This window comes from Anas acuta, chromosome 7, assembly GCF_963932015.1.
Source record: "Anas acuta chromosome 7, bAnaAcu1.1, whole genome shotgun sequence".
In the NCBI taxonomy this organism is placed as follows: domain Eukaryota; kingdom Metazoa; phylum Chordata; class Aves; order Anseriformes; family Anatidae; genus Anas; species Anas acuta.
Window position 1 is genome coordinate 2332991 of NC_088985.1, and position 12907 is coordinate 2345897.

General features: G+C 39.4%; 1 protein-coding gene across 9 annotated transcripts in view; it reads left to right on the forward strand.

The window, feature by feature from the left end:
* The window catches only part of PRKG1 (protein kinase cGMP-dependent 1), a 449368-nt gene that overhangs the window by 401740 nt on the left and 34721 nt on the right, over nucleotides 1-12907 (forward strand). For 7 of the 9 annotated variants that reach the window (XM_068689510.1, XM_068689508.1, XM_068689507.1 and 4 more), the window contains one exon: nucleotides 11720-11816. In XM_068689510.1, coding sequence (XP_068545611.1) covers nucleotides 11720-11816 — 97 coding nt within the window. Of the gene's footprint in view, nucleotides 1-10980; nucleotides 11619-11719; nucleotides 11817-12907 lie in introns of those variants that run through there. The other 2 variants (XM_068689517.1, XM_068689516.1) reach the window with 2 other exon arrangements.

Consider the following 12907-nt stretch of genomic DNA (forward strand, 5'->3'; position numbering starts at 1 on the left):
TCTTTGTGCTCTGCCATCCGAGAGCACCAACAGCATCTCAGGAGTGCCCAGCGAGCCCCCTACTTGTTGCTCAGGCTCCATCACAAGCATTAGCTTGGAGCCACCAAACCAGGCTTGTCTGCAGGATGTCCTAGCAATAAACAGCTCTTGCCGATCCTCAGGGGTTGTGTGAGTGCTTCTTTTTTTTTTTTTTTTTTTTTGGGGGGGGGGGGGGGAATGGGCTAAAGTGGCACCAGGGGAGGTTTAGGTTGTATATTAGGAAGAACTTCTTTACCAAAAGGGTTGTTAGGGATTGGAGTGAGCTGCCCAGTCACCATCCCTGGGAGTCTTGAAAAGACGTTTAGATGTAGAGCTCAGTGACATGGCTTAGTGGAGGATTTCTTAGTGTTAGGTCAGAGGTTGGGTTAGGTGATCTTGGAGGTCTCTTCCATCCTAGGTGATCCTGTGTTGCTGTGATATGCAAAGTATTTTCTCAAAAGTAAATAAGAAGAGTGGAAAAAAAAAAGCAACTTCATGCCATCTTCTGTCTACAGATCCAAACACCTAAATTCAGAACTCATGAAGAGATTAGAGGGAAGTTAGTGACTTGTCTCTTTCCTTACTGTAATACTTCCTGTTCTTCTATATTTGACGGGCAGTTATCATTAGGGACAAGCAAGCACGCAGTCACGGGAGGTTTGTTTTGCACTGAGCTTGTATTACTGTAAAAACTAGGGTTTGAGTGCTAAAATATAATTCACTACCACTCATTACACCCAAGCTATAGCTGAATTAGTTGGTGAATTTGAGGATTGCAGTCTGAATTTTATCTCAGTACTAAACTATGATTTAGAAAGAATAAACTCAGAATTACTATGTTATAGGTGAAAAGTCCCTGTCAGTTCCTCAGTGAACTGCATTTGACTCAAGCTGTGTCAGTCTGCAGAGGGATGTTAGATGTTGTGCTTCAACCCAGCAACATGAATCTAATATTTTATTCAAAAAGGTTGGTTATTTGTACTAGCATTAGCATGTGAGAAGAGAAATGTGCCAAGAAGGCCATTAAGGCATAATACTGCAGGGTGCTGCAATAGCAAAGATAAAGAAAGCCAACTGAAGTGCATTGTGCTCTCAGTTTATTCTCATCAGCCAGACAGAAGAGCTTTCTCTTTGCAATGTATGTGTCTTGGAGCACAATAAACGTTTCTTTGCAATCTGATCCTAACCCAACTCTTCTGCTGTAATGAGCACAGCTGTGGAAAAAAGCCAAGAACAGCTTTCTTGGGAGTTGGAATGGGGTGGCTGGGAAGTGAAACTCAGTGCAGTGCAGTGCAGTGCAGTGAGCTAAAGCATATAATAGCTACCTTTTGTTGTCCAGTGGGTGTAATATTTCACTTGAAGATCTTTATAACACAGTAAAACTGAGAAAAACAAAACAAAACAAAAAAAACACCACCACCACCACCAACAACAACAAAAAAAAAAACAACAAAAACAAAAAACAACAAAACAAAGTAAAACAAACAAAAAAAACCCTGTACCACATATCCACTGCATGGAAATGTGATGACAATGGGGCATGTGTAGATAGTAAACCAGTATTTCTCCCACCCAGCAACTGTGACGATGCCCATTGCACAAGGAAAACTGGTGGGGATTTTTCTTAATGAAAGTGTTGAATTGTCAGCAAGGAAATGCTGTACAGATACTCATGATTTCAGCAAGAGTTCATTTGGGAAAAAAAAGATGTTGATGGATAACATTCTTAAATGATATTTCAATATGTATTGATTTGATTTCATTCAAATGAAATTGAGATGCCAATTTCATTTGGCATGTCGGAGTGCAGTGTTTGAGGTGCAATGAAAAATGATTTGCTTTCCCTTGGAATTTTGTTTTCCATTAAATTCCAGATGTTGTTGATGCTGCCTGGGGTAGCAGCATCTTGGAGCTGGAAAAGGTCACATTTCACTTTTCCACTGTCAGCAATGAGCTTTCCACCCAACGTTAATCCAGCCTACTGCAGACAATAGCGCTGTCAGCGACTGTTTTGGGTTCAGTCCCCCACTGCCAAGCCAAGACAGAGATGCACTGGCAACAAGACTGTTTCTTTGGTCTCCAGCTAGCACCCACATGATAGCGAGTCCAATTTTGATTGAAATCATTTGAAGGTTCTAACATTTGCATCTCTTCAATCAGCTTTCACCATCCAGTGTTAAAAAAAAAAAAAGGAAGAAGAAGAAAAGAAGGTCCCCCTCCTTGCACAATATCTTTTAATACTGTACAGAGCAGGAAACACCACCAGAGGAAGGAATATTCCACATCCTCCCTCCACCCCTTTTAATTAAAATTGAGTAAAGTCTTGTTTTTGTAAGTAAGTCTATGCTGTCGTGTATCATGTTTGAACTATTTCAGGATATTCTCAGCATTAGGCATATTTCAAAAGTGGAAATATTATTTTAACCAGAGCTGAAAGTGGGATTTTCCAAAGTGGGACACCAAATGAGAGCCTTGTTGGAAGCATTAGGCTGTTTCATTAGAGAAAAAAAGAGGAACATGTGGATCTAGAAAATAAAACACACATTTTAGTGATGTGTCAGTAGAACTACATATTTAATACAGTCATGAAATAGGGCCCAGGCTGATGTAGTATTGCAAGGACCAAGACCACTTAGGTTCAGCAGAGCGTTTGCAGAGCAGTCCAGGTAAGTTGGGTGGGTGCAGTTTGGGCACTGTAATGCTGCTTATTGCTGCTCTGCTTGTCATTCTCTGCACAGATGTTAGGTGTTCAAAGGCAGGCAGGCAGGAAGGCTGGTAGTGATGTTGGCATATTGGTTACTTCACTTGCAAAACTCAGATTCCCAAACCTTTTTTTTTTTTTTTTTTCACCTTCCTCTCAGTTTCAGTGAAAAACAAGGACCCAATTCCCTAAAAAACAACCTGATAATCTTGTGCTCAATTGAAAGAACTCTACTTCATACCTGTACAGGATTATCACCTCCATTTCAGCCAGTGGTTTGTATCCCATCTAAAAGTGAAGGATTTATTCTGCTGAAAACACACTGTGAGTTTTCTCGCTGGTCTGCAGCCCCCAGACAGATTCAGAGAGCATTCAGATTTCTCATGGCCATGATCCAGGCAGTGAGGAAAGAATTTGGGGAGAACCACTAGCTGTATGCAACCACTTTAATTCATGGCTTTGTACTGCAATCAGTGATTTGCCATGAATTTTTATTAGCAGGAATTTCACAGTAAGAAATATCCAGTTAGCCTTGTTTGTCTGCTTAACAGAAAAAAAAAATCATGAAAATCAATGATACAGAAACTCTGCTCATGCAAACTGTTTCATCAAAACAAGAAGGGAAAAAATCATGTTCAGTTCATACACGAAAATTTGTACTTCTTTCTGACATATGAGTGACTAGTATTGTGAAGTAGTGTAGTAACAGAATAAAGGCAATCAAAATACACTCATGTTCATACAAGATTCTTGCATCTGCTTAAATCTGAGAGGTGTGGGTTTTTCTGATCAAGTTGATTGTGAGCATAGACGGGGGAACAGTCATGCATTTTGAAGGGAGTGATGCATTTCCCCAAGCTACAAGAGGACAAGTTCCTACAGCAAACATAAGGAAAACTGTGAAATTTGGGTTTGGGGTTTTTTTTTGTTCCTTGCATGTCCTATGTTCAGATAAGGTCCCACTGCAGTGCTCTTACTTGTGCTAAACAGAACCTAATAGGCATAATTTGTTTAATAAGGTATTACCAACCTTTTGTCACATTTAGGAATTCAACAGTATTAGACTTTTTAAGAGCCTGGATGATGAGAAAGTCTTTATGAACTGTTTTAACTGACTGTACTTTAATGCATTCAATTACATTTCTCAATGAAATTGGTCTCCATGCAATAAAAAGCCTGCAAAGCCCCATAATTCAAACAAATCTCTTATTTGCTTAACTGTTGAAACAACTCACAATGAGCACAGCTTAATATAACAGCATAATACCATGATCACATTGTGGAGTTCTAATTGAAAAGTAATGTACTTTTAAATAGGGAAGATCATTTCTTTGTTAGTTTTTTAACTTTATGTTTTTAATTTCAGATCTCCTTCCCTTTCCAGAGGAAGTTAGAGATGCCATAGCTTTAATGTCTGTTTTAGCTGCAACTAAAATGTTCACTTTCTGTAAGAAAATCTAAACCAGGAGGTATGCTATTTCTCCTGATTTGAAGGTCATTAAAGGCAAGTACGCTGTAAGTTCAAGTGCTGGTAGGTCAAAGAGAAATTCACAGCCCTGACAGCATGAACTTGAAAAGAAAGACAACCCTTTCTTTTCAATGCAATTGTCCATGCAGCTGCAGCTTTCAATTGCATAGTCTCCCTGAGCACATTGCTTTTTAAAAATCCAAATGAAATCTCCCTGATTTGGATTTTCAGTTGAAGATATAAGACATAGAAGGAAGTGGTAGCAGCTAAGTCAGGAATTAAAGCTACTGCACTGCTGACCTCAGACAGATGGTCTGGAAGAAGGAGACCTGAAATAAGGAGAAGCTATGTTATCATTTATCATACTTTCTCCTTATATCTATTTACAGATGACTTGCTGACAAGTATTTGCTGCCCTCCAATGAGGAAGAGCAAGAAGGAAATCATCATATTGATCTTCAGTCTTCCAGTCTTCCATGTTTTCTAATTGCAAACAACACTGAAAAAGTAAAAGGTGTGTATCCGCCTATCTACACACATCAGTAGGTAGATATACCTCTACCTGTATCTGTAGGTAGATCGATACACACTTTTTACTTTTTCAGTGTTGTTCACAATTAGAAAAAATGGAGAAGTACAAAATCAACGTGATGTTTTCCTCCTTGTTCTTCCTCCATGGAGGGCAGCAAATCCTCATCTGCAAGAAAATCCTTACTCTAACAAGTCAAGATCTGTGGATAACACCCATCCCTCCCAGGAACGAGCTAACGTTAGGTTAGCAAATACCATGCAGAAAATATTTATGGACATACTAATCTGCCTCAACCCTGTGTCTCTGTTAAAGGGCAAAAAATCCCTTTTGGATTTAGGGCAATGGCATGTCAGTGCCCCTGGCTAATACAGCTCTGGGCTGGGTGGACAACTTCACTGCCGATGGGACAAATCACAGTCTTCTTGTGCCGGTACTTTTATCCAACAGCTTGGTGTCTTTGATCAGCATCTTCCTGCTTTCACTATCCATGGAGATGTCCTGGTATGATTTTGTAATTCCATATTTGTGAACAAGCTAAATAAATTGCGGTAATGTGATGGAGCTTGAAATGAATTCTGTAATGTTACGTGATTGACAGTAAAATAGGTAAAGAGCTGGTCTTTTGCTTGATATTTTTGTTCTTACTGATCATAGCATGTATCTGAAAGGGATGTGTGAAAGTAAAAAATGTGCATTTGTGTGTCATGAGAGACACAGACATTTGATACCTGGAGGAAGAAACACAAAACATGGGCATTGCCACACAGAGGGACAGTACTTAGAAAATACATATTCTCTGCTCTTGTTGCCTGACTGCTGTTTTGAGGTGAACATTTTCCTTTTGGCCAGTGTAAGCCTGTGGAGAGCTGATGGGGCTCTGAGAGCATATTGCCATCTTTACAACAGGGTTTTGGGTTTGTACACATGTTTTCTGGGTTTGGTTTCCAGTAATAGTTTGTCAAGGGACATTGCCCCACCCAAATTATGCACTGACTCCAATGGATGAATATCTTAAGCAGAAGCTAGAATAGAAGTGTTTTGCACGGGGGTGGGACCTCTGAGAGGATGAGTGGCAGTACCCCAAGAAAAAATACAGATTTGCTCTCAATGCGTCTCAAGAATTTGCTTTCAGGCATTTCCAGGCTCTGGATCTTGCTGGTTGTGTAAAATACAGTCTCGCTGTACCATGCTTCTGTCTGTGGCCTGAATGTGGCTAACTCTTCTGAGCCCCACACAAACAGGGCGTAGTTGAAGGTAAGGATCTCATGGAAATGACACAAGGCGCTTTTTATTTCGCTTTCACTCATATAACCATTCATAGATCTCCTGTTCTCCAAAATCACTCAGAAATACCCAAACTTGAGTTTTTTGGAGTAATCACAACAGGAGGGCAAGAGAGCTGGCCAGCGCGGGAGGGAAGGCATGGAAGCTGCAGCACCATTTGCCGCATCTGCTCTCCCTCACATCGCTTTCAGATTTGAAGCCTCCTTGGTACATGAATCTGATCATTATCTTCTGCCACTCTTCATTCATGGTTGGGATTGCATCTCTCTTACTAGCATTAACCCATCCAGAAATTTCTCTGTGACTTCAGGTACCAGTCAGCCAAACAGCAGTTGGGTGCCACAAGTAGTCCAAGGTCGGTCATTTTGCCAGGGCTAAAATATGTGTATTCAAATGTATTGAAAAAAAATAATGACAACAGCGAAGATTTGAGGTAATTTTGTCTTTCATTTATCACAAACTCATTTTTCAAGTGTAGCATTAGCTGAAGCAGAATGCTAGAAAGACATTAGCTTTATTGTAAGAATCATAGGGAGATATAATGAGGTAAAGCTAATTTAGTGAGCACAAAAATAAGGTTTGCTTTTGTGATATTTTTTCCCCACCCCATTTGTGGGTCTTAGGCTGATTGGACATGTTTTCTTGCAGACGGGATCTGGTCATCACCATCCAACTATTGCAACTCAGGTTATTCTAGTCTTTGCAGAGATTCATTATTTCTGCTTGCAGAAGTGCATTGCCTTTACGATGGGTGCTATAGTGACTGGGACAGCCAACAACACTGAATATAAGGCCACCAAAATAGCTGTTAAATGAGCAAGTGCCTGTCACTGAGGAAGGCTCCAAAATCCTGGGTTTTATCCAACCCAAATTGTTCCGTCCGCTCTTATCAGGGAGCTGATGGTTGGTTCCCATTTGGTTACAATTTACATCTAGTTGGCAGCGTGCAGCTGGAGAGAAGCCAAGTTTTGTATCACGATGACTGTTTGGTAACAGATGTCTAATGTTTCCCAACACATTTAGCTCATGTGATAGGAATCATGAGCTAGTTTAGTAAAGCTGAGCAGTTGGGTAATTACAAACCTTTACTCCCATCATTTTCTCATTTATTCTTTTTAGCTGCCTAGCTAAGATTATTCTGAATTTTTGTATTTATAGTTTGGGGAAAAAAAGATTGAAATGTGTTTTGGAGTAATAGTTGTCCTATGAAGCGGTTGCTTATTTAAATTGTTGGAAATTTCCAGCAGTGCAGAAAGCCACATGTTTTCCTCTCCTGTTCTGCATAACAGGCATTGCCCAAATGCTTTGGCTGTGGCCCCAGCACTGCTTTTTCAAAGTACCAGGACATGTGGACGATGGTATTTATTCATGATCCCCCTGAGAACTCTGTTTTCTTGCATGTGACACCTGTCCATGCTGAAGGTGATACAAAACCAAGTCCTTTAATAGTGACGCTTTAAGAGTATTTATTTTATTTGGAGGGAGGGAAGAAAACGGTGATCCCACACCCCAACTCTTCCATAGGAGGATACCGATAACTCGTATGACCAATACAGACAGTCGTTTGAATGAGATTTCAGTAGGTATCTCTGTCGTTCAGATTTTCAACAAACCTTGAAGGAGAGATTGGGAGATTCTGCAGCATGCTCCTGATTGACCTATATGTGAACATTTCCTCCTCTGTCCTGTTTTCTAAAGTCCCAAGTGGAGAAGCTACTTCTCCTGTTAGTTACAGGAGTGAACTGAGCTCTGGTTGAGCTGGTTTTATAGGGCAGGTTACAAAACCCAGTTTATATTAAACAAAAAGCCTCATTAGTGCACTGGGAGTTGCTACCTTGCCTCCTCCAAGCTCCTCTGAAAATCTCAGCCTTCGTTTTAAAAGCTCTTTATCAAAGAAGCAGAATAGGCATTTAGCAAGGATACTATGAAACATGAACTTTTTGTTGTTCCTTGCTATTTGGATTTGTTATGTTTTGACAAATTTTCTGTATCTGTTATTTTTGTGCATTTCCAGCTGTGACTTTCCGGGCATTCGGGCCTTTGATATCTGGTTTAAAAAGAACCAGTACCAAAATACCCCATGAAGGGCTCTTTCCAAATAACGTCTATTCCAATTAGGGTCAGAAAATCCCAGAAATCTCAGTATAGAAAGGTTGAGCCTGACATCTGCATAGCTCCAGAACATCGCTGAATGCAGATGTGATGCTGATCAGTGTTCACATCTCAGAGCTTGCCCAAGACGTCTTCCTAAAACACCTCTTGTCTATTAAATTATGAACTTAAAATACAAATATTTTCAATCACCAACTGTTGCAAAGGTCAAGAAGTCATATTTTTCTTTGTCAAATTTCAGAGCACAACTATATGGCTGCATATTTAGAATATAACTGCCTTTCTCGTTAGACTCCTGAGTATCAGATGGGAAGAGGCTGTGGCATCTGCGAAGTGGTACCCAGAATAAATATGCCCTGACCTGACACGCAGATATTTTTCCCACAGAGTTATTACTGAGTTATTTTCACATTAGCTTGCACAAGTGTCGTCAAACCATCTCTCCCATTCATCCCATCTCTGTTATATTCCCAAAGAATATCCCAAGCATCCTCTACAGTATCTCAGATTTCTTAGATCTGGTCCAGAGCTGAACATATTCCAATTGACACACCACGATTTTTAAACTACTTCTGTATTTCTTTGCACTATGATCCCAATGTATCAAAAGGCTCCCTTTTGTTTTGGAGGTGATAAAATTAAGACATCCCATGTGCTTGTCCCTAGAACTTTTTAGGGCACAGACTGCAGAACCCTAATAGCTTTTGTTTAGAGAGTTTAGACATGCTCAAATTAACAAAGTTAAAAGACGAAAGCTGAATTCATATTCTTAATTTTAGGGTGAGGATTACACCCTGATTTCTGATTTATGAGATGCCTTGGAAATATCTGCTCTTGGGTATTTTTATTTAAAAGACTGATGAGATTTATTCTTAACTTTGCAGGGCTGAAGTGAATAACTCCTGTTTCTCAGCTTGTAGGAATTTGATTTGAAGGTGGACTTTGACCTTTGTAGCTGGGAATAAAACAGAATTCAGATATGCCTGTTGTTAGTAAGCATGTGAAGGGCTTGCACGCTTGATTTTACAAACATTTTTGTTTTACTATATATTTTTTTAATTTATTTTCTTTCTAGGATGCCTAGAAAGCTGCATCTAGTTTGTTTAATAGGCTTCATTGCTCTTATATGTACCGACTGCATATAAACAATCTTATCTGTCAGAAAGTATCAACTGAGGGATTTCAAAAAACAATAAAAATAACACTATAAGTACATTTTTTAAACAAAATAATAAATTATCACATTTTTTTTTACTTGAAAGGCCATCAGCAGAGCTTTCAGCTTCTGCAACTCAGCACACAAAATGATGAAGAAGTTGTGTCTGGAGCAGAATATCCCTGTTCCCATCAAACCAAGGCATTTTCAGGAGAATTGGTGGATCTTCCAGGGGCTGGGACAAACATCCTGCTTTCCTTGACAGCACAGGGGCATCTTTGACTTAGTTTTGTCCTCCCATGTCACCTGATGTGCACCATTTTGGTAGGACTTCACCATTATTCAGGATAATTTTCCTCTATGTTGTATGTCTTTGGAGACCCTACTCCTGAGACACTCTTGTTTGGCATCTCCTGTCCCCTCCTCGCTCAACATTGAGAAATACCTTGCCCAGCGGAGGCAGGGTAGCTATTTCCCTGCCTCTCTGAGAGCAAGTGATCCCTCTGGCTGGCATCTTCTTTCCTGCCTCCTTCCACCAAGGGAGACTCCCAAGCCTTGGGCAAATTTAATGCAGGGCTTTTTGACTAGCAGTTTTGCCTAAGTAGTTTCACTGCTGAAAGGAAATTTTCTCATGCTGGGATCTCATCTTTCTAGCAATTATAAATCATTAGAGGTATTTAACTGGTCAGGAAAACAGAAGATAACTCATATGCTGTCTATACATTTATCATAAAAATTAGACCCATCTCATTGCACTGCCACCCCTAAAATGATGTGTCTTCGGTGATTTAGTAGGGACATACAAATATGGCTTTCTCTTACCAGAGCTCCTTTCAGCTCCAGGTTTAATATGCACCTCATGATTAGTATAAAGTGATCAATAAGCAGCTGTGTCACACAAGGTTATCCCAAGTTCAAAGCAGGCTCGGTGCTGATTAGTTTCCAAAATCGGATGCAGTCAGGCTGCTCTGGTCACAGGAGCAAGGTCACTGAGAGGATCTGGTGACAGTATAAATAATAAAGCAGAGCTTATCTGATTTGTTGACAGTATCCCCAAGATAAAATTGCACTTTATTGCATTGTATTTGGGGGTTTGTGATGTGACCTCTCACCTTTTGTGACACCTCTCGGTTTTTCTCTTTCACCACATTTTTTTTTTCTCCTCCAATGTCATTTCAGTTTTAAATAGAATAAAGAAGTTATTTTGAGGGGAGTAAGTCAGTAAATCAATGTTATCCCATTACTGAATTAGATTAGAAACAGGCATGACAGATAAGATACATTAGAAGGATAGGCAGATATGTACATATGATTGTAGCTAACACTATGTTATTTTATCTTTACTTTAGCGTTATCATGCTTAAATGAAGAACTAGGGTGAAATAGCACATTATGGTCTATCTATGAATTGCAAGACAATATGGCTGAAGTTAAATACCAAAAACTGTGTTTCCAAGCCAGTTCCCCCTTCCCACCCTCCATGCCTCTCTTCATGATCCGTCAACGCTCTTTTCCCATACAAGTCTGTGTCACCAACAGCCAAAGGTTGCTTATGCACAGGGCCTTCTCCGGCAGCTGAATGTCAAACTTTATTGAGTGGGTGGATCCTGTTCATCCATTTCCCTTCCGAGCCTTTCTAAAAATACCATAAACCTTGACAAGGAGCTATTTTAGAGGAATCATATTCATGAGGGTAGTCATGGGAAGCTTATTTTGGCAGGCTTGCATGTGTTGGGTTTGCATGCATCCCCTAGTTAAGGGCTTTGTGAACTTCTGTTACAAGCTAGTTGCACATGGGCTAAAGAGGGAGCATCTGGATTTTGGGACCTCCTGTGCTGGAATTTCTACTCCAAGTTGAGTTTATAGAAGGAAAAGAACTGAAGATATCCTTATAGGAATGCTAATATGTGACTGAAGTCATTCATTTCAGGCATTTGCACACCAGCCCTCAGCTTATCGGATCTGATTTCATAAAACCTTGCTGTGATTTCTCTCCAGGGACCTTAATGATCTTGCCACTTTCAATAAACATTTATAGAAACTACTGCCAGCCTGTGGATAAGAGAAACTTGTATGAGAGACTTTATCTTCCAAAAATACTTAAAGACCAAAAAAAACGCACCCTCTCTTCACAAGAAGATCAATAGAAAATGTCAAAATGTAGCATTTGTTGGGTAGCTGGAGCTGAATTACAGTACCAGACATTTGCATTGTAGGCATGCAGTAGGTATGTTTGCTTTTCTCACTTTGAAAACTGTGCAAATTGGAGCTATGCTACAATTGGGAACAGTGAAACAATGAGTGTGAATAAAAGCAAACTCTAAGAGATAAGATGGAAATTAAGCAGGTAAACGCTGTTCCACACTCATGCCATGCGGGTACAGTATTGCGCAGTACTCATGTTTGCACCTCTAAGAAATTTCCATTTTTTCGCATAAAAAAATCCAGATATGAAGCCGAAGCTGCCTTCTTCGCTAACCTGAAACTGTCTGATTTCAACATCATTGACACCCTTGGAGTCGGAGGGTTTGGACGAGTTGAACTGGTAGGTAACCTTTTCTTCTTTGAACTTTGTGTGATGTCCGGGAACCACTACTGTGTTATGAGTCTTTTTATTTTTGTTCAGTATTACAACAGAATTCCCAGAAGAGACGTATGTGATAGGATCATATATTTTCTAATGGTGGAAGAAAGCTGCATGACATTTCTGGGTAAATAAAAACGAATGAATAAATAATTTGCAGTAACTGAAAAATATATACTAGGTTGAGGAGAGAGGAGCACGTGTCGTTTCTCTCTACATGGTCATACATTGAAGTAATGCTGTTTATAACATTGATTGTCTTTTAGCAAGAACCTGAATCGTTGTGCAGCTGTTGATTAAGTGATGAGATTGAAAGAGCAAAAAAATCTTAAAATGTTACTTAGCCAAAACTGGAATAATGGTGCGATGTCTCCTCTAAGCAGTTTCTAATTCAGATCTAGAGGCAGATCTACTTGATTATCACGGAAACTGTGGATTCAATTATAATAAAATTTCACAGAAAAATACTATTTCACTAAAGATTCTGTGAATTTTAGTGAAAAAGCAAAAACAGCTTTTTGCTCTGCTTAGATTTAGAACTACGTAGTCTTTATTAAAACAAAACCTGAGCAGGAGGAGCGTGGATCAGCAGCTGTTTTGTGACCATTTGTAATATCATGTAAATACAAAAACTTCTGGTAGAAAGAAGCAGCTTAGTTTACATCAACATGCTGACCAAGGAGGAGTTTCTGATACTGAACACCAGTACAATATGTTAGGTACTCCTTTAAGTTAGGAGCAGAAAAGTGAACGTTTACTGCTGACAACACAAAATTTATGGGAAATCCTTACTCTGTAACCATATGAGAGCCCCAAACGACTTTTTTATATTATTTGTTTATTGCTGGGAACTGGAAAACTGGCAAAATAAGTAGTTTGGTAATTATTTGTGATATAATGGATAAAATCAGTGTTAAAAGTGGAAGTCATTCTTCCATATGATTTGTTTCTAACTCTTCTTATTTGGATTTATGTAAAACTGTGAAAAACAGAGGACATCAATGAGTACTTTGATCTCTTCCTCGGTTTTTGTTTTTATTTATTTAATATTA